Source organism: Sceloporus undulatus, chromosome 6, assembly GCF_019175285.1.
Source record: "Sceloporus undulatus isolate JIND9_A2432 ecotype Alabama chromosome 6, SceUnd_v1.1, whole genome shotgun sequence".
NCBI lineage: Eukaryota > Metazoa > Chordata > Lepidosauria > Squamata > Phrynosomatidae > Sceloporus > Sceloporus undulatus.
The window spans coordinates 161,492,545-161,519,736 of record NC_056527.1 but is presented as its reverse complement, the minus strand read 5'-3'; the positions used below and the strand labels follow the sequence as shown (position 1 = coordinate 161,519,736).

Below are 27,192 nucleotides of genomic sequence, written 5' to 3'. Positions count from 1 at the left end.
TAAGGTGAAGCTATTGTGAGGTTTTGTTGGCAGGATTTGTTCAGAGAAGGTTTGTCTTTGCCTTCATCTGAGGCTGAGATAGTGTGAGTTGCCCAAGGTCACCAAGTAGCTTTCTGTGGCCGAGTGAGGATTCAAAACCTGGTCTCTAAGCATTGTAGTCCAATGCTAAACCATTGTACTATACTGGATTTGAATTATTACATGAATGAATTAAATAAACTACATATGGCCGCAGCTTTTTCTTATTGGTTTGTTCTTCTGGATGTCTGATTTTGTTTGTTATTTATTCAAGAAATAAATATGTGCCTTTTTGAACAACAAATGGTCCTCAGTTAGTTCTAGCATCTCCTGGACTATCCTGGATCCAGGTGTCATTGGAAGTATAGGCATCTCTATATGCTGTCACTGCTATGTGCCTCAAATCAACCCTGAGTTATATCCTAGGGTTTTCTTGGCAAGATTTAGTTGGAGGATTTTTTGTCATTGCCTTCCTCTTAGATGGAAAGAGAATGTCCAAGGTTACATAGTGGGTTTCCATGGCTGAGCAAGGATCTGAACTCTGGATAAGGGACAATTTCTTTTCTGTTCACATTTGAAGCATTAGCCAAAAATGGCAAAATCCCTCATAAATGGTGGAAATTTGACATTTAAAAGAAATTAAATGAAGAAGAAAATGACATTTTTCCATACTAAAATAAAATGCACATGGTAGATTGCACTATATATATATATATATATATATATATATACAAACAAATATTTTTTTTGAAGGTGTGGAGATGAAATCATTGAAATCAATGAAGCATCAGTTCAAAATATGTCCCTCAATGAAGTTCATGCGCTTCTAAGCCACTGCAATCCGGGGACCGTGCAGATTATTATCAGTAGGCATCCTGACCCACAGGTAAGAGATGGCCATTTGAAGCTTCCCTTTCAGAAGTCTATGACTGGAGAGAAAAAGTCTTTGCTGTTGTTGTTGCCACTATCAGTCAATTTACTGAGAACCCCAAACCTTTCCCCATCCACAAGTAGATCCTATTTTATATTCTGCTTAGGAATGGAAAAAGCTTTTACAATTAAATAAAAAAACTAAGTTTTTTTTAAAGTGGCTTTTCCACTTTTTTGAGCTGCACTTTCCATAAGAGATTTCCTGTATGCATATGAGCAGATTACCATCCCCTGTATTTGTTCATAGAATGAGCACTTTCCTGCCCTTTTGAAACCCTCCATATTACTTTCACTTCATAAAGAATGGCGAAATACAATTTTAAGCTTCAGGCCTCTTTCTTTCTCTGTCCTTGCCTGCAAGCCATAGTATTTGCATTTCAGATGTTTACCTACACCACCCTTTAAGTGCCATTGCCAGAGGCAATATTTTACTCAGAGTCAGGAAAAGATTTTTCTCATTGCTTTCTAATTGGCTGCAAATTTGCAGCTCAGATTTACGTGGCGGTTGACTTAAATATTCAAACCTATGTTTAAATCATGTAATATGCATAACTGGCCAGCTCTCCACCCGCCTTACTGTGGTTTTTTTGATTTTTGAAGAAAGAATAAAATAACTGTGGACTGAAAGCTATCCTTCACTAGTAACTACTGTGACTGGAACAAAGTGCTAGGGAGGAAATGAAAGAAAATGCTCAACTTTGTGATCTTCAAGAATTGAGAATAATGTATACTTTTCCTTTTATGATGCAAACCTGTGACATTTTGTAGGTCTCCGAACGGCAGCTAAAGATGGCTGTTTTGCAAGCTGTAGAAAACAACAGGTTAGAAAGAGAGCGGTACCACTGGAGTACAGAAGGTAAGGAAAACATGATACGTTATTGAAGAATAAAAGAAGAACCGTTTTTATGACAGCAAATAACGATGTAGTTCAGAACTTAGAATTCTGTTTTCTACAGTGATCACCCCAATGTCCCTGCAAATCCTGTAAGCAAGACCTAAAGACATTAGATTAGAATTTTTCAGTTTTTATGCCATTATTTGGTAATTTCTATTGGCCTGACTTGAAAATTAACTTGAAAATTAATTATTTCCAGTCCTTTTTTTTGTTTTTTTAAAAAAGTTAATTAATTAATTAATTAATTAATTTTTAAAGGTAGCTTTCCAAGCTCTGTGTTTGGTTGCATGAGAGAAGGAGAGGTATCATTTTTTAAGAACCTCAAAGTCCGCTTGGGCATATGGACCTTCTTGAAACGGATCTCTGATTTGTTGCTACTGTGTTCTTGCTTTCTTCTCCTCCCAGCTTGTTGTCTTTGTTGCTGTTTTTAAATACAGGTGTCAAACGTCTGGAAAACAGTTGGCATAAGAAACCACCGTGTGAAAGATACTCTGAAAAGAATGCTTCTCACTGCAACCACCATTCCCAAAAGATTATGATCCGTTCCAGTAGTGACAGCAGTTACAAGCCCAGGTCATCATATAGAAATGGGATTGCCCACCAGCTAGCTGATTTGAAACCAAAAGGACACAGTATTGATATACCAGTCACCAGGCAGCCGGACTCATTGTTTTCTTCCTCCAGAACTAGTTTGGAGAATGACTCCTCCCCACCAACCCTTAAGGAAACCAGCCACCTTTCACAAAATAGCACAAAGAAGTCCACGGAGATCCTTGTCAGAAAACCTAGGTCATCGAAACCCAAACCTCCACCAAGGAAGTATTTCAAACAAGACAGGGCTGTCAATGAGCAGAATAGTGGAGATGCCAATGATGGGCACATTCTGCAAGGGGATGGGAGCCCACCTTCTTCAGATGCTCAGGTAAGACAGACATGTTCACAATAGTGGTTCTTAAAATTCAAGAGTTGGGCCTTTTTCAGTGGATGCCATGGACTCTGGCAAATCTGCAGTGCCACAAGGCCCCATAGCTGAGGATGCATCACTTTGGCCATCTAAACCTGAAATGTACATGTTAACAATTATACCAAGGAAAAAGATTGTGTCAGAGTATCAGAGTCACAGAGCTGCATCTTGCTCAAGTTGTTTGTTTACTCACTTTCAGTTTATAGATCCGTATCTTACTGTTATGACATCTAGGTTGCTGAGCCAGCACTTCCACATCCTCGCCTGACCTTGTTGATAATAGCACACTGATGACACCCAACTCCACAACTCCTGATCACATCACCTGGCTGCTTCATGTAGATATTAAACAGCATCAGGGATAGACCATAACCTTGTGATACCCCAACAATGTAAAATCTATGGGAGGGGGACCCAGTGCTACTGCCCATAGCTGGTCCTGCAAGTATGTCCTGAACCACTGTAATGCCATATTTCTACTCCCATCTTTTAGATAGATTCAGGAGGACCAACAGCATACACTGTAGAGGTGAGAGCCAGTGTGGCATAGTGGTTTCAGTGTTGGACAATGACCCTAGAGACCAGGGTTTGATTCCCAGCTCAACCATGAAACCCACTGGGTGACCTTTGGCAAGACAAATGCTCTCAGCCTCAGGGGAAGGCAATGGCAGATCTCTTTGGAACAAATATTGCCAAGAAAACCTCGATAGTTTTACCTTAGGGTCGCCATAAACCGGAAACTACTTGAAGACACACACACACACAGCAGTGTTGCACTTCACCCTACAGCCTTTCTCCCAGTGCAAGTTATCTGTCAAGGCAACCATGTATGTTTTGATACTGAACCTTGGCTTAAAAGCAGGCTGAAATGAGTCCACAAGGGGTTAACCAACCAACAGCAACCTGCCATCTGTATCTGATCATGCTCGCTCTATGTATCCTAACCACTCAGACTCATAAAAATTATGGAATAGGAGGAACAGCAGTCCTGATTAGCCAATTCATCATCTGTAGGTTTATGTACTGGTAATGTTTAGTGGACTAAATGCATTTTATATGCAGTTTTGGAGCTAAGAACTGCATCATGACATTCACAGCAATGCACAGAATAACTGTGTTCGTTTTTGACCTACATGTTAGGAAGGGCAGATTATGAGATTTTGCTGAAAAACATGAAACTAATTCTTCCCCATTCTTAGTCAAATCTCCCTTAACTCAACAAAACTGCAGATGTATGGTTTTAGTCTATTGGCTCAAGTGTAGAAAGTTTCAAGATGAGTACAAAACTACAGGTTTGGTGTGATGAAGTAGCTAGTCTGATAGCTTAGAAATGGAGAGAACCAACTAGTGAATGCAAAGTAAGCAAAAATGGATAAATGGATGTTTTGGTTAGTCTCAAAAGTACTACAAGATCCCTTTGCATACTGATTCTTTAGGCTAACATGGCTATGTTTTTAATTACTTGATGACCTACTCGTTCGGTTATGGTTATGCCTGTGCAAACCAAATCCATATTGACGTGAGTTTTAATTTGTTGTTGTTTTAAGTTCTTAGGAACTTTTGTTTTGTTTTGTTTTGTTTTAAAACCATGAAAACATCTTGACAACATTCAGTCTTGATTTAGTCTAACATACCTGTTTGCATCTATTCACTGTTGTTAAAGAACAGAAAAAGGATGGACATTTATCAGGCTGTCTTTGCAGTATTTATAAACAATCCTTTGGTCAAAGACAGCCTGATAAATGTTCATCCTTGGGTCAACTATGTATCCTTGAAGGCATGAGACACGATTAGCTGTGTCAATTGTCAGACCTAAGAATCCATTTATACTTAGTCTCAGTGAAAATACTGTATTATTAATAGCAAGGTGGGAGACAAAGCTTGGGTGCAGAGAATGCAGTTTTGTGCAATTACATTTTGTCACACTTGTGCTTCCTGTTTATTTCTCAGGAAGTAGAAGACCTGCTGCGGCAAAGAAATAAAACAGTTGTAACTCATGGTGCATTTGCAAGTTCTTTAGTGCCAAGAGCTGTGGAGCAGTCAGATACAGGAGCTGCGTACCAAGAAAAGAAAGTCAACAAAGGTATGTTTCAGTCTGTGCAATTGTCAGCAAAAGTCAGTTCAAGAATATGCAAAAGCGGCAGAGGTGTTGAAATTATTTGAGACTGAAATTATAGCTTCAAGACAGGCAACCAGCTAATGTTATTGAGACTTATACATACTCCAGTCCAAGAAATATTTCCCTGGAAGAACTCAGTGGGATTTTGGAGTAGCCCTATATAGGATTGCATCATTCCATTGACATCTATGGATTACCTAGGTTGTGATTATTTAATAGTGCAATTCTTTTCATGTCTGCTGATAATAAAAGTTTTAGGAGTTTACACCCAAGAAATGAGAGCCATAGTGGTTTGAGTGTTGGACCACGGTTGACCATGGAAACCCACTGGGTGACACTCTCTCAGCCATAGAGATAAGCAATAGCAAACTTCCTCTGAGCAAATCTTGCCCAGAAAACCCCATGATAGGTTCACCTTAGGGTTGCCATAAATCAGAATTAACTTCAAGGCACACAACAACAAAGAATAATAAGATTAGAGCTTTAGCATCTGATTTGTTTCATCTGATGTACAGCACAAATCCTGCATGCCTACTTGAGTGTTATTGTGTACAGGGAGGTATTTCCACAACCGTGTCCCACAATTGCAATCATATAGTGCAATCTTATTCATGTCTACTCTGAGCTCAAACCTATTGAGCACTATGGGACTTATTCTTAGGCTGCAAATGTGAATTGCAGCCTTAACCATAGCTAACTTTAGATGGATCAAGGTATATATGTAGAAATTGCAGCAAATCTGGATCCTTTACAGGTATCTATCAAGTGTCTTCTTTAGAACAAGATCAAAATATACCATGTGTAAAAGTCTGTCGTCCAACACTCAAACCACTATGCCACCCTGGCTGCCCACATAGGACTGCAATTTTATTTTTCTCTTTGGTCAGACTGTCTGCTTAGAAGTAAACTTGACTGTTTACAGTAGGACCTAAGCTGGTGCCTATTGAGGTTGTAATTTCAGTCTTACTTCTTTGGTGGGAGTAAGCCCCACTAAAACCGTTCTTGAACACATAGATTACAATTTCAGCACAGATAGACTGAAGTCTTATCTCATCAGAAGACCTGCTGCTTGAGAAACAAAAGGAATAGGTGGGAGGGCAAACAAGGGGGTTTTGGTGAGAAGAACCAGGAGGTGGTGGTGCTTATACATGATAGCTGCTGTAGCATGGAGAGAAATGTGCGAGTGTGGCTGAGGAAATGAAAGGAGCCAAGATTCTGTTCATGACTCAGAATGAGAGTAATATGAAAGTAGAACAAGAAGACTGGTACAGCAAAACCCATAACTCAAAGAAGCAACTGCGGTTACTTCAATCTTAAACTTGTCCAGCAAAATCCTATATGGGAGTTATGTGTTCATAACTAGACTTACATATGCAGGAGTTAGAACTGTTCCATTTCGTAATGTCTATATTCAGTAGAGGGCTGCTGTACGTTACTATGTAGCAGATCTGGCAAAGTGCTCAATGCATATTGAACACTAATGCACATTACACATCAGTGCACACCATGCACTGGTGTACATTACACACGATGTGCATCATGCACTAATGTGCATCATCCCAATGTGCATTGGGCATGCTTGCCAGTGTCCCAATATGCATCTTTGCAATTCACTAACAGGATTTCTTAGTGGCACTGCTACTTTGCTATCTATATGTAAACTCTCTTAAGCAAAAAATGATCTAGGATTTTGGCAATCCCTCTCCCCCCCTCTGTTAGTAGCTTGTGATTTGGCACAAGTTCTTTTAGTGTTATTGTACTACAGTATTGTTATTGTTTTAATTGCACTTTTTAAAATTTGTATTGGATGTATGTTATTATTGCTGTTAACCGCCCTGATGTTTCGAAGGGCGGTTTATAAATAAAGTTTTATTATTATTATTTATTTAATGCATGGACGAAAAGGTGCTACTGATGATGCTACTTCACGGAAATGGTAAATGATAGTTACTGATGGTTGTGTGCATCATATGAATTAAAAAATTAAATGTGAGAACAACAGTGTACTATCAAAAACAGATATTGTAACTTTTGCCCTGTTTGGATTTGCCCCAGAGCAACTAGCCCAAAGTTAATCCAGTGAGATTCAAGGTCATTGACTTAAGTTAGGAAAACCATGTTCAAGCATTTTAAGAGTGAAACAAAGGAAAGAGAGAGAAGAGAAACATAATTCTTTGATGCAATTTCCTATATGTCTTCATGGCTGTGGTTTCTGTGGCTTTCTCCAAAACAAAAAAAAACAATCAAGTTTTTGTCATCTTGCTAAAGATCCCTCAATGTCTGTGATTCACTCATTCCCTTTGGTCATTGGTATTATCAAGGCTGACTAGCCATCTAATGATACGACCACTTCTTTGGTACTAAGCCAATTTGTAAAGCAAGATAATAACAAGGCTTATATCTGGTAGAAACTTTGAACACAGAAGCATTTGGGGAGATTTTTTTTTATCAATTGCATTTATTGATGATAGCATCTTTTCTTCCACCCAGGAAAGACTGTCCTAGCAGCTCAAAGACCTGCTCTCAGAAGACAGACAAAGGTAGATTATAGCCTTGAGATTGCAACTGAAGACCCTTGGGTTAGAATTTCTGACTGCATAAAAAGCTTGTTTAATCCCAGTATGTTAGAAGATGACCATCCTTTGGGATTGCACCATGCCAAAGACACAAATGAAGGTAATCAAACCTCCAGTTGCCCAGAAGCAGGATTTCAAAGATCAAACACAGACGAAGTCAATTCAGAAGCACTGAGGTCATCTGATGAAAGTGATTTTGTGAAGAAAGGTCCCCCGGTAGCACCTAAACCAGCCTGGTTTCGTCAAAGCCTAAAAAGCTTGAAGAAAGGAAAGTCAAATACAACAGTTCTCAAAAATGTTGATGACCACCATCAGAACGTGTCTGACAATGAACTGGATTGTATTTCCAGAGTAATTCGGGCCTCACCTAGAGGGTCATCAATAAAGCAAAGAATAAGCTCCTTTGAAAGTTTGGGCACTCCTCAAGCTCAAGAGAAGGGAAACCAAAAACTTAGCCCAAAGCTGTTGGTTCAGAAGGAAGCATCTCCTGATAGAAAGGAACCCAAGTGGGCCACAGCTCATTTTCACCAAGTTTCAACCAGCAACACTGATAACTATGAAGTTTCTGAAAACACCTCCCTTCACCTGTCTCTAGATGCAAGTAGCATAGATTCGTCTTGCAGTTCAAGAGAGGAATATGTGTCTAGTCCAAAGAGAAGCAACACCGCCACCACCGAGTGTTCTCTGGATTTGTTTCAACTGCAAAACACAGAACCTTTTTCACAAATTAAAAAAATGCCAAGTCAAAGAGCACGCAGTTTCCCACTTACATCAGCGCAGTCCTGTGAGATGCTGAAAACCAGTGGAGAAAAATGCAGTAAAATTGATTCCATAAGCAACCACTTCTCATCAGCTTTAATGAAATCATTGCATTCCCTTCCTCAGTCTCCACTATGTCTTGGGAAAAACCCATGGAAGTCACAAGATGGGATCCCAAAGTCTGACTCAGAAGACAATGGTTCAGCTCCCTTCCATGCAAGTGCTGCTTATTCTCCAGACACTGGCTTTTCTCTTAAGTAAGACCACCATGTTTGCAATTCTTAACATCTTGATTTATTAGGAAATAATTCCCCAGACTGTTTAACAGTTTAGGCAAGATGTAGCCAACGGAAGGACCACAATGTAACCTGACATTCCTATTAATTTTATGCAGCCCCAGATGTCCTCCCAAATTCCAGTCATAATTTGTTTGTAAAATTTGCCCAGAGTTGCAGTGCTAAAAGAAAGATCAGAACCCATTAAGGTTTCAGTCCCTCTGTCATTAATATCACAAGACACATTGAGAGAAGCAGTTGTGTCAGGATTCTGAGGGGGTCTCTCCAGCTACCTATTCTTGATGCACCCCATGATTGTGAAAGTGCTGCTAATGTCCTTTCCCAGCATCCTAAATTGGCACACTTCAGAAACCCTTCCACTGGAGTCTGCTTGGCTGAAAAGGCATTGTCAGATATAGGTATGATGACAGATCTCTGTCGTCATAGCTGTGTCTGATCAAGCAGGATCATGTCTAATAAGAGTAAACAATAAAACTGAAACTAGGCCCTCCAATTAAGATCAATAACAAAGCAAAACAAATGCAAAGGGATATTTTAGCACCTTTGAGAATAAAGAAAAAAGCTGGTAGCATGAGCTTTTGTAGAGTTGAGTCTACAGATGTTGTGGAATTAGACTCAAGTCTATGAACGCTCATGCTACCAGCTTCTTTCTTTCAGTGAACCTCAAAGTTGCTATAAAATCCCTTTGCATACTGATTTTCCAAATTAACATGGCTATGTCTTTAAATTAAACCAAAGCTCATTCAACAGCTCAGGTAAAAACCCTTAAGAGAAAGGCAATTGGCATAAAGATTTTTAAACTTTCTTTGTTTCTAAAGGACTGGTGGTGCCTTATCTTGGCTTTTTAGTTTTCAGTTAGGAAAGGAAGATATCATTAGGAGCTCTCAGACATGATAAGAAATCTGAAAAGTGCAGCCACAGGCTGGAATCTTGTTGGTAAGATATGCATGCATAACTCAAGGCTACTTGTGTGCATCTTTTGTTTTAGACAGGGCACATGAGGCTGTTCAGTACACATTATTGAGAACCTCCCCACACCAGCATCTTTCATGTCCCAACTTGTTTCTTTCTTTCTTGAGAACAGTAGCCAAGATGAGCCACACTTTTTGCAAATTGGCCACCTGCTCCTTCAGGACAGAGAACTTGGGACATTTGAAAAGGAGATGAGACAAAGGGATGGGAGAGGATTAAACTGAGTTGTCTCTTCCAAACTGGAACAGTTGAAGGGGGTGATAGCCCTGCTACATATCCTGCAGTATAGATTTGCTATGGCATCGTTCAACATTTCTTGTTTTCTCCTTTGACTAGCCTCTCTGAGCTGAGAGATTATGGTGCATGTCTGTCAGATAATGAAAAAGATGATGATGAGCAGGACCGAAGTTTACCCCAGGCTTTGGGTGTCTCAGGACAGTCTGTCATCTCCCTCCTTACCCCTGAAGAACTGGAAAAGCTTATAGAAGAGGTGAAGTCTTTAGATGAGGCTACATTAAAGGTATGTCTGTTATTTCAGATGCTTCCAGCTTTCCCAAGATCTTCTATGTCCATTGGTCTTAAAATCAGGGTCATTATTGTTTTTTGTGGAGAGAGGGAGGGAGGCACAAGAAGGTGTTCACAGTTGTCTTCCCCTTCCTCAATTGGTCCTCTCCACCATTTCCTAACCTTCTCCTACCTGGTCCTTTATATACCCAGAAAAAGCAGGCAAGGCAAGTGGATGCCTTTTCATTGCTCTCATCACTGCTGACATTACCTACTAGAATAGCAGGTGAGCACGTAGAGGCAACTAAGGAAGAGGAAGATCAGTATGCTGAATATGGGGCTAAGCAGACAGGCCAGGATAGCACAGGCTGAGCAAATGCTATTCTGGCCTAGGTCCCCAGCTTGGCGCAAGGATGGGCAGATAAACACATCCCCATCTTCGCACTGTCCCTGGATTCGCTACCACTGTGCACTCCTTACCTTGCTGCACCTACTGAGAAATCCCCCATCATCACGTCTGATGTGGAAACAGGGTGTCTGGCTGCACCCATGTGGCCAGGTGCCCCGTTTCTGCATCAGACATGGTAGGAGTGATGGCAGAGCAAGGAGATCCATTTGAACAGCCTAGGCTTTCTGCAGAGTTTATGGGAAACTCTGTGGCAAACCACGGGTCAAATTGACCCCGGGGTTAAGGCTGTTTATCCCTGGAAACCAGGTTGGATCCACTGGGTCCATGTTTGGTCTGCTAGGATCTGGCCTGATCCTGGCCCTGTGTTTGTTTGTGACTTTTTTGGCCTGCATTGTCTAAACAGGACAATACAAGGCTGGAGGAAACACGGGGGTTTTGGCCCATGTGGACAACCCCTATACCTGACTATGCAAATCCTTGAAATATGCAAACCCACAGAGAATGTTCTATGTAAGCCGAGTCTTACTTCCTCAGATGAGGAAGCGGACCCACTCTATGAAAGCTTATGCTACAATGTCTTTCACTTAGTCAGTCTCAAAGGTGCTACAAGATCTCTTTGCATAATGATATTCCAGACTAATATGGCAATGTCTTGGAATGTATGAAAAGGCCCTACATTTGTTATTTTAGATTTCTTTTTAAAGGACGGGAGGACCAAAATAGTTTAAAATGTGTGTGTGTGTGGCGGGGGGAGTTTATAAGGTGAAAAAAAAAGGTCAGGGTTTATTTTTCAAATAAGATATTTTGGTAAGTGAAGCTTATTCTTTTACTGCACCTGGTGAAACTTCCTGTTCTGTGGCAGGCATATCATTAGGCTTGTGGGACTTCCTCTTTCTTTCTTTCTTTCTTTCTTTCTTTCTTTCTTTCTTTCTTTTTCTTTCTTTTTAAGATACCACTTAAATTATCTGCTGTCCCCCATGAGCCACATTCTGGGATCTAATGCATATAAAGACCAGATCTAATGCTGGCCCAGACATCTTGCTAACTGACTGTTGGCAGCAAATGGTGCCCTTCCCATACCTGTCCAAGTTAAGGTGCACAGTGGATAAACCAAGGGTTCAGAAACCTCTTTCACCCTGAAGTTTCACCAGAGAAGTTCTTGGGAGGTGCATTCCAGTGGTGGGTTAGACCAAAGACAAACCAAAGACAAACATTTAGGGCCAATGCAACTGTGTCAACAGAAGTGTTCAAGCTAAGGAAAGTAGTACCAACACTGTATTCTGCTTTGGGTATGGTATGTTTTGGCATCGCAGTTTGACAGGGATAGGACAAACTGCAACGTGTTCAAAGGAGACAACCAAGATAATCAAAGGTCTAGAAACCAAGTCCTATGAGGAACAACTCAGGGAGCAGGGTATGTTCAGCAGGGGAAAAAGAAGACTGGGAGGTGATATGTTAACCAGCTTTAAATGCCATGTAGACATTTAAACTGAGGGTGGGCTGAGCTTGTTTTCTGCAGTTCCAGAGAACAGAATATGTAGCAATGGATTTAAATGACAGAAAAAAATATTCCATCCAGACATTTGAAGATTTTGTTAAAGATTGAGAGCTGTTTGACATTGGAATAGACTGTCTTGGAGGATGGTGAACCCTCCTTCTTTGGAAGTCTCTCTAAACAGAAGCTAAATGGCCATATCACAGGAGTGCTTAAACTGTGTTCTCCCGCAAGCCAGGGGTTTGAACCAGGTGGCCCTTGGGATCCCTTCCAATGCTATGATTCTGTGATTTAGCTATAAATGTATATTAAACCTATGCTGCATTGTGTCTTTGTGCTGAAGACTGAGAATTGGTTTTTTCTTCTCCCTTTTGCACAGCAACTCAGTGAGATTCATGTTACAGTTCTGCATAAAGAAGAAGGTGCTGGGCTTGGATTCAGTTTAGCTGGCGGAGTAGACCTAGAAAACAAAGACATTACTGTAGGTAACCTTGTTCTGACAACTGTTCATTTCAGAGCACACCTAGCATTGTGTATGGCCCTTGGTCTAATTTCAAAAGCCCTCTGCAAATGATCAGTTAAGGCTTCTGGTGAGAGCGATCTTCCCTTCAGAGCCAACATCACTCCTCAAATTTTATATGTATTATTTAAAAATTAAAATTACCTAAATAAATAATTGTTGATTTAATGTATTAGTATGTACACATCTTTAAAATTATTATGAATTATTGCTCTGTATTGTTTAATGACATTGTTTCACTGCACGCACACACAACTAAAGGTAGGAGAAATACACCTCCAAAGGCCTCTGGGGCTGCCTCTAAAATAAGGGTCTCTTTCACATTACACAGTTATAGCACTATGATTCCACTTTAACTGCCATGGCAGCAGGTGATGGAAGCCAAGGATTTGTAGCACATTGAGGCATCAAAACTCTCTGAGAATTCTAAGTACTCCTCCCTAGCAAATGAGTTCTGGTTACAGCTAAATACTGTGCACTTGCTAAGGTGAGGAACAAATAGTCCTTTAGATGCTGTGGTACTACACAGTCCCCTTAGCACCAGTGGTGAGGGTTGAGAGCAGTTATAACTGAATAACTTCAGGTGGTCTGCAAGTTGCCCTCCCTTATGCCAGGGAATGGATCAAATAGAGCAGGTTGTGCATAACTTAATAACTCTGTTTACCTCTTTGTAAATATTGTGTCATAATTCTTCTGGATGTATGGAAGCACTTCACAAGGAAAGACTTTGAGTTTAGATAATTGTTAGTTATCCTATCATTCTCATGGACTCTACACTTTTGCCAGGTGTCTCCAAAGTACAGCTGAATCCTTTCCCAGAAACTCTGAGGTTAGATTACCATCAGAGTTCTAGCTTCTACATTCTGGCAGTTGATAAGATCAAGATCCATAGCTCTGATACCTTTAGGAGGTAATGAGGTGTTCCTTCCATGTCTGCATGTGAAGAAACTAAATTGTTCCAACCACCAGAGTGTCAGGTAGGGCAATGTTTCATTATTTGCAGCCTGGACCAGTGACCCAGTGAAAGCTTCGTGGTGCTCTTACATTAGCTTTACACTCAAAACCAATCTTTTCACTTCCTTTCTCTTCCTAAGTCTGCTTTTGTGGGAAGCCAGGCCTTAATACTCAGCCATTAGTGTTTGTCACTTAGTGCAAATGAGAAACTATGAAGAATTTTAGCAGGTTGCTAGTTAGTAAAGTAAATTACTGAATAAAGTAAACTACTGAAGGCTCCTTGCTATCGTTTGCCACTTAAATAACATGCACATGATGGAGACTGAAACAGAAATGGTATATAGAGATGTTGTGTAAAGTAACTCTTAGAGTTGGCTAAGAAATTAACTGCAGAGCCAGAAAGAAAAGAAAACTCCACAACATCTCTAAGATAAATAGTCATAGTTATAGTCATAGTGTAAATATTTGCCTTTCTGACACCTTATAATGGTTCTCAAAATGCGATCCTTTACATTTCCAGTCAGTAGAGCAAAGCACGCCTAAGGTGCAAATCTGCATCTTTAATAGTACCATCTCCCATCACCTTTCAGTTCCTAGCTATTCATGAAAATTGGGCCCATTCACAAATTCCTAAAATCTGTATTTCCCCCCTTCATATTCATATTTGGATGATGAAGTGAATAGTGAGCAACTTTACAAAGAGGTTTTATGAAACACATTGCAATCCTATTTGAAAATGAAAACGTCCGACTATTAAACGTGACAAGCAAACTTTTGATTGGTGTGTTTGGTTGGGCTTTCTAACAGGTGCACAGGGTTTTCTCGAGTGGACTAGCATCGCAGGAAGGAACGATTCAGAAAGGAGACGAAGTCTTATCAATTAATGGGAAGTCTCTCAAAGGCTCCACTCACCACCAAGCGCTGGAGATCTTGCGAAAAGCTCGCCAGACAAAGCAGGCAGTTATTGTTACAAAGAAGTCCAAAGAGAGAAAAAGAAGCCTCAACACTTCTCTCGAGTCTTCTGTGTCATCAGGAGGAGAAAATTCAACAGACTGTAGTGAGTATATTTGATAGTGACATTTAATAGATGCTCTTTGTACACTCAGAGGTGAAACACAAATTGTTTGCACCTTAGGCGTGCTCTGCACAAGCATTTTGTTTTTAAAGCAAATTAAAAATATCTTTGGACAACAGGAATTTGTGAGTGGAGATGTATTGCATGAACTCAGAAAGAGCTCAAATAGATGCAATAGTACTCCAAAACTGTACATTACAGGGAACATCAGCACTGGCAAGAAAGCTTTACAAAGATGATGTGCATTACTAATCTTCATCAGAAGCTCAGTTTCCTACCTGGAAATGCTGGGAATGGAATCATTCCTTCTGCAAGCACCACATGTATACTACCACTGAGCTATGGCTCCTCTCATGTAAGGAGGTTGCTTACACAAGTCAGAACATTAGTCTATGTCATCACAGTATTATCTATGCCAGCCTTTCCTTACTTGGTATCTTACTGGTGTATTAATCAACAATCCTTACCATCCTCAAGTAGCATGTCAAGATTGCCTTGGATGATGGGATTTGTAGGGCAGCAATTTAGGGAAGGCTGGCAAAAGCTGACTGGCAATCATTCTCCAGAATTTCAAACATTGGTCTTTTTCAGTCCTAGCTGGAGATGCTAGGAACTGAACCTGACACCTGAGACACGGAATCCATGTGCTCTACCACTGGGCTGCAACCTATTCTCCTCTGACAATATTGTATTTTGATACAGCATCTGAAGACCTGATCTTCATGGTGACTCTGGAGAAGACATCTGCTGGTTTAGGGTTCAGCTTGGAAGGAGGGAAAGGCTCCATCCATGGAGATAAACCAATCATCATTAACCGAATTTTTAAAGGTACATATGTAAGGCTGGTTGCAATAAGGATGGGCAAGCTGCCATTCTACATTCTATAGTCAAGGTTCAAAAACCCTCTGGTAAGCAGTCACCCCCCCCCCCCCCACAAGAAATAGCCATGTATATTTTTCTGAGCAGGAAGAGAAAGAGAACTGGGGAGATGGGGATGCCCATGTACAGTTTGGGCACTTGCTGATTCCACTGCCAACATACAGCCCCTAGCAGAGCCCTCCCCACGTTCCAAGGAATACTTGGGGGCCAAATGCAGCTCTCAGAGGAAAATCTATTTCTCACATCTGGCTGGATGAGCAAGGACACAGATACCTCAGATGTCTTCAGAGGGTTGTATAAGACTTTGGGTGGACATTGATTATCTGTTGCTTCAGCTGAGATAGGAATATTTCAAAGGCTTCACAAAAAAAGGTAAGCTTTCAAACAGGGGTTTTAATATTAGTAGTGCAGAGGTAAGGACAGATTCCTGGGCAAGAAAACCACATTGGGGGTTCAGTAACATCAGCATTATGACAATTTTGAATTCAGAGCCATTTTCCATTCCATGGTTTTTACATTGTCCCAGTTTAGCGGATGCTCATTAGACATCCATTAACTGCAGAAGTGTGTTTTGCACAAGGGTCTTCCGCACAATCAAGCAAAATTTATGAAAGAAATTGCAGTGGCTACCTATTTTTTTTACTGGGCCAGGTTGATGTAAGACACATGTCAAAAAATTGTAAGCACTTAAGCTGCAATGTTGTAAATTATACTTATGACAATGTAACTGTTTCCTATGGCTTTCTTTAGGAGCGGGATCAGAACACAGCCCTGCTGTTCAGCCGGGAGATGAGTTACTGCAGGTGCACATGAATCTGATGCAAGGCCTCACCCGTTTTGAAGCATGGAACTTCATCAAGACATTACCTGATGGGCCAGTTACTGCAGTCATCAAGAGGAAAACCTCCACCAGCACAACAGCTGGATCTCACCATGGAGAGGAGTAACAGTAGTACTAGTAACAACAGATCTGTCCATTTTAAGGCAAGGCTAAAAGGCTTTCATTTATCTCCCAAAGTACAGGTGATCTAGTCACCCATGGCCAGATCCTTTTTTGTAAGCTGAGAGAAAGTTGAGCAGGACTGAGAACAGAGAAGACTAGGTGCATTAGAAATGTTTACTCCTTTGTGGTCTCACTGTTAATAAAGTAGCAGCAGCAGCAAGTTAATTTTAAAAGGCTCTATTAACAAAGGATGCCCAAGCAGAAACCTGCAAATCAGGTTGATGGTAGAACTGATACCATGAAAATTAACTGAGCCTAGATGTGTAATAATACTCTTCCAGTGTGGGAGAGTGGCATGGGGAAAAAGATTCTGGCTATATGGAATTCTCTTGTCAGACCAGGAAGTATGTAAGCAGACTCGATGGTGCATTTAAACATGAGGCATCCCATGTGGCCCCTCTTGCACTTGAAGACATGTAGCTGCTTTTCTATCAACATTACAGAATGGATGGGAATGAACAATTGCATCCCTAGCTTTCACGTGGAATACTGTGCATGTGATTTAACACCTTTCAGTTCTGTTCCATGCTATCCAAATAAATGGCTGTTGCTTTAAATATTGAAAAGCAAGAAACTTTCCCAGATCCACTCATTACAAAACCATACCAAAATGTTTGTGCAAACTCCAGCTCTTGTCATTAGGCAAGCTGTTCCATAAAGCAGGTTGGTAATGGGGAAGAAAAGAACAGTGGTGTCGAAGACATGGCATCTACTTTTAATTAACTCCTTTAAGACTTGTTTGGCTACCGCTATGTAAGTAATTGTGTTAAATGTGTGAGGCCCCCACACATATATTGTTGAATTGCAATTCAGCCACTCAGTCCTTAGGTGAAGAATGTGGTGAGTTGCAGTGCAAGAATACATTTGCCAACCCTGGTATAAAGGTTGTGGTCAACTGTGTTTTACAGACTTTCAACAATGACACAAGTATGTAATACAACAGCAACTATTGTAGGAGCACCATTTTTAATTATTTTTAATCTACATAACACTAATTATACAAGAGTGTCTTTCAACAATTCTCTTAGGTAGGACAGCATTATTACCTGAGATATACAGTCAGCAGAACTGCATGGTGCAGCTGTGGTACAAAAGAACAGTATTGTGGAACTCAATAAGACCTTAAAAGTCATCAAGTGCAAACTCTTGTTCAGTGCATGAGACAGCTGTAGCATCCCTGATAGATGGCCGTCCACTCAGCCTCTGCTTTAATACTTCTACAACCCACTGTTTGCCCAGACAATTATTCCGTTCTTCTGCCAAATAGCTCTTACTATTGGGAAATAGCTTCTGATGTTTAGATGTTTCTCGAAAATCTCATAGCATGCAGAAAACATGGATGCTAAACTAAAGCTTGTCCTTCTGATACCCAGGAATGGAGCCACTTATATGGCCAAGTATCAAATTCATGGCCTGTTAGATTCCAACTAGCACATACTGAGCCTTCAGAAGAATAGGAACTTGCCTGGTTTCTCCATCGCTTTATTGATTATTCCATTCACTTTATTCATCAAACTTATGAGGATAGGCATGTATTGCAGAGTTCCCTGTGCACTCATGGGCAAAGATATATTGTCCATTTTTACCATCACCAACTCTGGAAAGGTATGGCTCTGCACTGCCTTGGTTCACGTCTCGCACACCTCACAAAGGGAGGCACCTTTTCACTAATGGCATGTTGATATACCATCAAGGATGGAGATCCATAGCTATTGCCTTGGCTGAGCCCTGCTCCAGGTTGTTAAACTAAATAATTGAAAAACACACACGTGGGTGTTACCCTTGGCATTACTTAGATCAGCATGGAAATACTGACTGAGGCAGTAAGCACTACAGCTCAAGAATGTGTCAAAGAGATCCAAGGTGGGGCTCCAAGAAGCCCAGTATTAATGTAAAATATTATCCTAGTATCCTGTTAATTACAATGTTATAAGTTAAATTTAAGACACTGTTTCATATTCTTATTTGTGATTGTGGCACTATTGTTGCAACCACAAATAACCTTGTGCAGTGGAGGGAGAGGGCTGGTGATGTGAAACCCACCTCTAAAGCCAGGCAGCTGTCCTGAGCAACTGAGGCTGGCAAGCAGGATGCTTAAGGAATGAATGACCAGCCCTCTCCCACCACTGCACATACTGTGAGGAGCGGAAGTAAGGACCCTTGTAGGATTCTGTTGCAACTGCTCTTCATAGTATCACTTGTTGGCAGAGAGGCTGGTTACATGATCTTGGAGTTCCTTGCTTGTCAGCAGAACAGACCTTTGCCGCTCAAGATGGCTGACAGGTTTTTTAGTGGGCTGCATTGGTCAGATGGGGAGATAAAGTAAAACAATGCCATTGTGGTTACATATTTGATGCAAAATTTCAGTCTTAGTTCAAAAAGGATCACAACTATACTAAAAAACACAGTTCAGACATGTTATAGAGTGCTAGAATAATGAACATGAGTAGTCTAACTGTGATCCCCAGACATTTGTTGGATTGAAACATCCATCATCCTTCAGCATTGGGAATGGATGTTTGTAGTCAACATGCAGAGGCCACAATGTGCCCACTGCTGAACTGGAATCTCACAGTTTTAGGCTTGGTCTCTTTGCACCAAACCACAGCAATTCCATCCCCTGCTTTTTAAATCTTTTTGTGGAAGATAGTGCATCAAAAGATATCAAGTGCACTTTTCTTTTGAACTATTCTTCTCATCTTAAGAACAACAAATATCTAAACTGAAGCCTGAAATTTTCCTCGGTCTTTTCACTTAGGCATTGCTTGCACTTTTGAGACTTTCTTATGAAATAAAAACCTGAATATTTTCAGTTGTGTTGCACAGAGATGCAGGATATAAATATTGTTGTTGTTGTTGTTGGATTTTCTTTTCTAAAAACAAGACTGAACCAAAGTATTGCAGTTTAAGCCTCAATGACTCAAGGCATGTGTTGAAGTGTTTCCAATTAAGAACAATTGGGATTTTAAGGGGTCTCTTAACTTTTGCTGGATCATACCTTGAGACCGACATGATTCTGAACTCTGCACCTAGTGCGTTTACACTTGCATAATGCAAGAGCAGAATTACACAAACCCTTGAGACACACCCATGCAACACATTCCCTTGAGAAAGCTATTCCTTATGCTAATAGCTTTACCACTGCTTTGGCCAGGCTGCTGTAAAAACCAGTTATGTTGCTTGGAAAGAAGGATTCAACAACCGTCTGTGGGAGGTTACCACCTAGATCAGTCTGAAAGAAACTGATGAGATGAGTCTTATTGGGGTCCCTGTAGGGAAACAAAGAAGAAACCCCAGTCAAGTCAACAGACATAACTCTTCAAACAGCAATGCAGACTCTGCAAGTGAAAGGCTGTTTATGGATAAATTTTGTGCAGGATTTCTTTAAAACTGTCATTTTGCTACAACTTGTCTTCAATTCTCAGGATTTAGATAGTCTGAAATTGCAGTCTGTGAGATTTTTTTTTTTTTTTAAAAGTATTTCTGGATAAGACCAAAGGATCACCTAGTTAAGTATTCTGATAATTTCAAACACCTTTCCAAAATGGAGATTCCATTTAAGAGTTAGGACATGCAGCAGAATAATGCTGTATATCCCCAAAACTTTTAACAGAATGGCTTCAATAGCTATAGTTTCCCAGAAGTCTTTGCAACAAGCAGCTGGAAGAAACTTATAGATTGGTCAACCACATTGCCTGTAACAAGTTAACTGTGACTCCCACCAAATTCTTCTCCCACCCGACAATCTGACATTGGATGGGATGGTGTGTAAACTTAGGTTCAGTATAGACTGGCGCTATGCGCTGGCCTGGGGCCAAAATTAGGGCTTGTGAGAGCGGAGCGTCCACCTGCTCTTGAGCCCTACCACATTGTCCAGGTGCCATCTTTGCGCACCACTTTTATATGGCACATGCAACGATGACATGTCTCCCGCACTGCGTCCAAATGCTCAACACACAAGGGACATCACTGTGCTTCTCCAGGGCACTAATGCCACCTTGGCAGTGGTTTCATGTTTCATGGCTCCTTTTTCCAGGCATGTCATGGCAGTGCTGTTTGGTTGGCGCGGCCATGATCTGGGCCGCCCCTTTTTCCTCATCTGTATAGGCCCTTTGTATAGCTTTATGCAAAGACATAGCAGCATTAGTCTGTATCAGTATGCAAAGGGATCTTATAGTACCTTAGAGACTGGTTGAGAGAAAGAAGTTGTAGCACAAGCTTTCGCAGACTGGGTCTGCTTGCATCTGATGAAGTAAACCCAAGCTACAAGAGCGTATGCTACAAACCTGTCTCATTCAGTCAGTTTCAAAGGTGCTGCAAAATCTCTTTGTCTGGCTGTGTTGTAATCCTGCCCCCAACTGCAACAACAGACAATCACTACACACGTTTCTGATAGCAAAACGTAACTCAGCCATCTTACCCTGGGGCAGGAGTGCAGAAGCAGCCACAGGGATAATTAAGCCCTCGCACATAATTCGGCTGCGGAGGACAAAGCGGATGATCCACATGGGATGCTGTGAGAAAAAATAAAAATAAAACCACACATAGAAGACAAGGTCTTCTTAGTATTTTTGAAGAAAATAAAGCCTCATAAAATAGCAAACACAAAATAGCAGAATGATTGTATTCAACCAGCATATGTGAGGTGGCGCCCAATGTTGGTGGGCTTCAGGGGATGCACTTAAGGGTCCCATGTACCACATGCAGCTCACAGTCCCCAGTTTGCCCCTTCTTGACTTAAAAAAGGGTGGCTACTAATTTCAAGTAAATACAAGTAAAAGTGTTCAGACATCTGTGACACAGCATGACAGAGATTAAGGAGAGTTTGGGAAAGTTCTTTGTGGGGTGGAGTTTATAATTCACAATTTCCCACATTTAGGATGCTAGCTCAGGAATGCTGGGAATTCACATTAAAAAACCAGCACTCCTATTTCAAATAGACAAATAAGGGTAACCTCTAGGACTAATTCACTTGCTCACTGTCTATTCATTTGATGATGTGCACGCAACCATCTGCTCTGAAAGGGCCATATTTTGCAAGGATTGTTGTTTCATACTTGTTATTCCAATCAGGGCTGCTTCAAGGGCTGCTAGCCTCACACACCACAGAAAAGAGACCCGTGCCAATCTTTGGCACTGCTGTTGCTTGTCCTTGCTGCATCAGCCTGTTCACTTGGCCCCAATAAGCAAGTAAACAGTGAGAAGAATCAACTGCTTCCACAGAAGGAAGAAGGAGCAAGAGACATGGAGCAATGGATTCAAGACATTTTAAACATTAGGAAGAACCCCTTGATGGTGAGACATGTTCTTCAGTGGAACATCTCAAAGCACAGCAGAGTCTCCTTCTTTGGAAGGTTTTTCTCCCCCAGTGTTTAAGGAATTTTATTAAAGCAATTTTATAATCCAAATTATGGTTCTTTGCTCAGCTACCCATCCTTATTGTTAACTATAACAGTAGTGGTATTCTGAGCTTTTCAAATTTTTAAACAGGAGCTGGAAGGCCATCTGTCAGGAGTGCTTTGACTGTGTCTTCCTGCATGGCAGAGGGTTGGTCTGGATGGTCCTTGTTGTCTCTTCTTACTCTGAGATTCTACGATTCTATAAACACAGAGAAAAATGAGCTACGAAATTTATCAGGTGTACACTCGTCACCTGGGTGTTAGGTACCTTACAAGACTAACACACCGGGTGTTTTGATCTTACCCAAGCTTGCTATAGTTCCATCATCCTCATGTTTAATCAGGACCACATCTATGAACTCTCTTGGGGAAATGATCTTCATGAAAGCCGATGGTGTAGTTGTTCTAACGATGCAAATATTCTGCAAAGTGCAAACCAGGGTTATATTGTACAGAGTTATATTGTACAGGGTTACCTTTTTATACTCTATACTGGATGGTTATACTGTGTGTACCTTTTCTGGACTTTGAGGAAGGAGATAACCAATACAGAATTCTACAGTTGAACAGAGGGAGCAGCCACTTCCTCAGCCTCTCATAAACATCTACTCCACCAGCATGTTGTAGGATTGTAGCAAAAGGTGCTCAAACTCCAGAAAAGCATAGTGTGTTATTCCCAAAAACGTTGTCTTAAAGCTGGGGAGACCAAAGGGTAGGGTTCCTAAGCAGTCACCAGCTACTGCTTCTATTTACAGAAACTCAGTTGTTGATCTGGTTTAGGGTTTGGAAGCATTTATTTAGCAGTGAGATGTGGCAGGAATTATTGGCTACTGATGCTTCAAACACATGATTCCTTTTTGGCTAGCTACTAAAATTTGTATGAGTAAAAGTTGGTATAGTCAGTGATAATTCATGCCAGTTTTGTGATTCCAAGGTAATAAGGCACACCCAATGGCTTCATTCCAGATTGCTAATTTCAGCAGTAGAAGAGAGCCAGTCAGCAACTATAGTTCTTAAATAGCACTCGTGCTCACGTTTGGATGTAGGCTACTAATATCTATGATAGTGGATAGCCAGTCAGCAACCAAAACTATTGCATGGTGTATAATAAGGCGTATCCCATTTCCACCACTTCCTCTTATTAAAAGTGTCTATGGCTCCATACAGACAGGCCAAAATAAAGCTGCTTCGGGTCACTTTGGAGGTATACTGTTTAAATGATGCGTGTGTCTTAAGAGTCCGGAAGCCATGCCAACGCCACGATCCAGTCCTAAGGACTGGAGTGTAGCTTTGGTGCAGCTTTTGGACTCTTAGGATGCATGCATCATTTAAACAGCATACCTCCAAAGTGACCCAAAGCAGCTTTATTTTGGGCTGTCTGTATGGGGCCAAAATTCCCCAACATGACCACTGGCCATGCAATGGCAAAGGTTGCTAGTAGGACCTTAAGTAAAACTATTCAGCCACCTGCTACTTGTATAAGTAAGCCTATAGTACACTTACTTCATCAATTGTTTCAATGACTGCAACTTCTTTCACATTTTGATCCCATTTTTGTCTAAGTCCGTCAGTCTCTGGCCGTATACATTTAAATACATCTTCTGGTTTTGCTGGTATAATTCCTTCTGCTTTATATCTTTTGGGAGAATAAAACAACAACAACAACAGACAACTGAAATCAAAATCTGCCTCCAGATAGCACTCTGAAAACCACATTCTCTCTGGCTTGTGAAGTGGAAGGATTCTGATCCAAACTACATATTTTCTAATGGTCCTGTATACAGAACTGGCAAAACCACCTCTGAGTATTCCTTGCTTATGAAAACCCTGTGAAATTCATGGGGAAAGTGTAAGTCAACAGATGACTTAAAGGCACATAAACACACACATACATCCCTGGATGTAGTAAACTAGCATATTAAAGAATTTAGCATAACATTTTCCTTGATTGGCTAGATTTCTTCTTCTAGGAATACTTTCTCTGTTTGTTTTACATAAGAAACCACCAAAAAGTGTGACATCCCATGTATGGTCTGAAACGGCCCCTAAAGTTTACCCTCAACTTATCCATGGGTCATATCAAGATCCATAATTTGGCCCCAAAACCTGCCCTTGACTTATACACAAGGTTGACTTATAGTTGAGTATATACAGTATTTATAATTCTGCGCCAGAGACGTTAATGCCTCCTCAAACTACAAAACCCAGAATTTCATAGGATGCAGCCATGGCATTTAAAGTGGTATTAAAAGTATATAACAGTGTAGTCCGAAACAGGCAGGGAAACCATGTGTCCACTGTTGGCTCTCAGTAAAAGGGTGAACTTGACTATTGTACCATCCTCAACCTAACTCCTTCTTTTCCATTATTGGAACTATTTCTTGTTATGATGAACCAAGCTACATGTTATATTCTTCATTCCTCTTTAAATTAACAGGCTTGGAAGGTAAAGCAGCAGCAATACATGACAAAGGCACCAAAGCGGGTACAATCTTATCATGTATCTACATGATAAATGCGTTCTACTTACAGGTTGCCATGAAACTCTGTAGATGGTCTCCAAGAAATTGTGATTTCATTCTAGGGAGATGGAAGAAGAAGACATTTAGAAAAACAAACACCTGAGACCTAATTCAATAGGATTTTTTAAAAATACAACTGCGCTTAGGTAAAGTGTTTCTGAAATTTACAACCATCAGTTGTTTCTAAGTTGGAGACAACTTGAAAGGAAAGACAAGAAATAGATATACTTTATACTCATTTGCCAGAATGTATCAGAAATAGAAGAATTGTTACAAAGGTTTCAGGGGATTTGTTTTGGCTTCTAACCTCTTGTTTCTGAAGACATTTTGTTTTAATATTCCACTTATGTTAGTGAGGGCAAGAAATGCAGTCTTTGTGATTGTTCACATCTTTCCAGGATCTAGAATGCACTTTCCTGAAAGGCCATGGATGCCTGAAAATAATGTGGTTTCCTCACTTTCTGTATCCCCATCATCACTAATACACAAATAACCTAAAAGGCACTATGTGTGTGTGTAGATGTACTGTACAGTATAGATGTACTCCAGGCCCCCCTCTGTATATGTGTGTGTGTGTGTGTGTGTATACACACACACATACACATGTATATACACACACATACACACCCTTTATATATATACACACACACACACATACACATGTATATACACACACATACATACACACACCCTTTACACACACACACACACACACCTACACATACAGGGTCTGGGGTACATACATATACACACATAAACAAGACACACAGGGTCTGGGGTGTGTGTGTGTGTATATATATATATATATATATATGCATGCACACATATAGCCTGGTGTGTGTGTGTGTGTGTGTGTATATATATATATATATATATATATATATATATGGCTCAGTGTGTGTGTGTGTGTGTGTGTGTGTGTGTATAAAGGTATGCGTGTGTGTGTGTGTATATAGTGTGTGTGTGTGTGTTTCTACCTGCATATATATGTATGTATGTGTATATGTATATAAAAATGTGTGTGTATGTATATATAAAGGTATATGTGTGTGTGTGTGTAAAAGTGTATGTGTATGTATATGTGTGTGTATATGTGTGTGTGTGTGTACCTATATGTATTTGTGTGTGTGTGTGTATCTTTCCAGAGAGGGACAGAGAGAGCCAGAGAGAGTTAGAGGCAGGGAGAGACCCTCTTCCCGACCCAGGCCCCCTTCCCTTCCCTCCCCCTCCTTCCCTTCCCTTCCTTCCTCCTCCTCACCGAGGCTTTGGAGCTGCGCCAGGATCCCGGGGGGTCCCTGCGGTAGCCCTGCATCCTCTCCGCCGTCCAGAGGGCCAGGGATGCTGCAGGGGAGCCCATGCTGCAAAGCACAGAAGGAAGGGTCCCGCTTGTGGCTGCGGAGCTGCCGGCTTGGAAGGGAGGAAGGAGGGACCGGGGCCAGCCCAGGGAAGAGGCCGGGCTTGCTGCCTCCCTTCCTCCGCCTGGAGCCCAGAAAGTGGCCAAACCGGATGGAAAGCGGAGGAAACCAAGGACAGCAGCCCGGACGCCTCCTCCTTTCCCTCCTGCTGCCCAGGAAGCATTCCAAAAATGCCCTCCGAACGATGGATCCGAAAGCAGACAGATCAAACTGGCAGAGGGCACTCCATTGGGGAGGGAAGCTAAGCAGGGCCAGCCCTGGTGGCTGTTTGGATGGGAGACCGCCACCAACAACTACCATGAACGCTAAGGAGTTTATCCCACTGGGGCTAATTTTGAAAGAGAGATTAAAGCGCATTTAAAGCATCCCTCAAAAAAAGGCAAGGAATTGAGCAAATGACTACCACACACAACGGCGCATATTGGAAATGCCTTGTCGCTGAAATCCCAGAAGTAAAAAAAATGCGCGTTAATGCTTCTTTGTGACCACTTCAGGGTTATCTGAGATCTGATCTTTGATCTTTGAAATTTGTCTGCTTTTTAAAAATCTAATTCTATCTTGTATTATTATTTATACGTATTTTGTAGAATGTACGCCATTGGCAGGATTCACTTTTACCGATGTTATTGTTTGTATGTATATGTGTAAATCTACAGCCCTATATAAATAAAGTATACTACTACTACTACTACTAATAATAATAATAACACAAGTGTGCACACACACAGCTTTTACAACTGGTTATTTTGTTAGTGACTTGTCATTTTGACTCTAAGCAGGGCTCAATCTGGAACAAACCCATGCTCCTCTTTGAGAAAGCGCTTTCTGCTGATTTCATAACCCTCGCTTCAAATAATGCTTACATTGATCCCCAACATAGATTTGCTAATGAAGAGTTATTAAAACGCTGGCGCTTTGTTTGCCTTCGCCGGCTGATGCCTATCTGTGGTGGCAGCACTTGACTCCGTTGTGACATCTCTCCTCTCCGTTGCGCATCATTTAATTGAAAATGGAAAGTCCAAAGTGCATGTGAGCACAAAGAGCATGACAGTGCGCAAGATTTAGGACTTGCATTAGAAAAGGAACGAAGAGGAGAGTCACGACTCACGAAATTCAAAGGTCACACAGTATGAAAAGTGCACTAGTGTCACAAAAGTTGTTTTTATTGGGCAAATGTCGATATTTCAACACTTCAGAAAACTCCAGGAATAACTGCCACCGTAACAATAACCATAATTGTAATTGTAATTATTGTATTTATATACCACCCTTTCCCCATTTTACAACAATTAAACGTAGGTCCAAAACACACCGCAGAAATAATCCAGTTTGAGACCGCTTTAACTGCCCCGGTTCAATGCCAGGGAATTTTGGGCACTGTAGTTTTTGTGAGACGTTTAGCCTTCTCTGAGAGAGAGCGCTCTGGTGCCACAATCAATGCCAATTCCCAGGATTCCCTAGCACTGAGCCAGGGCAGCTGAAGCGGTC

The 27,192-nt window shown here is 41.0% G+C and overlaps 2 protein-coding genes across 6 annotated transcripts in view; one reads left to right on the top strand and one right to left on the bottom strand.

The window, feature by feature from the left end:
• IL16 (interleukin 16) overlaps window positions 1–17,216 on the top strand; it is a 38,448-nt gene extending 21,232 nt beyond the window's left edge. For all 4 annotated transcript variants that reach the window (XM_042474227.1, XM_042474224.1, XM_042474225.1 and 1 more), the window contains exons 12-21: window positions 772–904; window positions 1,717–1,804; window positions 2,281–2,765; window positions 4,758–4,890; window positions 7,417–8,518; window positions 9,866–10,049; window positions 12,317–12,418; window positions 14,219–14,468; window positions 15,189–15,314; window positions 16,116–17,216. In XM_042474227.1, the coding sequence (XP_042330161.1) occupies window positions 772–904; window positions 1,717–1,804; window positions 2,281–2,765; window positions 4,758–4,890; window positions 7,417–8,518; window positions 9,866–10,049; window positions 12,317–12,418; window positions 14,219–14,468; window positions 15,189–15,314; window positions 16,116–16,312 (2,800 nt within the window). In that variant the 3' untranslated portion in view covers window positions 16,313–17,216. The remainder of the gene's footprint in view (window positions 1–771; window positions 905–1,716; window positions 1,805–2,280; window positions 2,766–4,757; window positions 4,891–7,416; window positions 8,519–9,865; window positions 10,050–12,316; window positions 12,419–14,218; window positions 14,469–15,188; window positions 15,315–16,115) is intronic.
• A 101-nt stretch (window positions 17,217–17,317) lies between these two features.
• Window positions 17,318–26,659, bottom strand: STARD5 (StAR related lipid transfer domain containing 5). Of its 2 annotated transcripts, none has more exons than XM_042474229.1 (6): window positions 26,568–26,659; window positions 24,298–24,347; window positions 23,271–23,403; window positions 22,072–22,189; window positions 20,789–20,882; window positions 17,318–19,637 (listed from the first exon to the last, which is right to left on the bottom strand). In XM_042474229.1, the coding sequence occupies exons 1-6, from the start codon at window positions 26,580–26,582 to the stop codon at window positions 19,490–19,492; spliced, it is 558 nt and encodes a 185-aa protein (XP_042330163.1). In that variant the 5' UTR covers window positions 26,583–26,659; the 3' UTR covers window positions 17,318–19,489. The 2 variants fall into 2 exon arrangements, with proteins under 2 accessions (XP_042330163.1, XP_042330162.1); XM_042474228.1 differs by lacking the exon at window positions 26,568–26,659 and adding an exon at window positions 25,548–25,804.
• Between the last annotated feature and the right edge of the window lie 533 nt (window positions 26,660–27,192).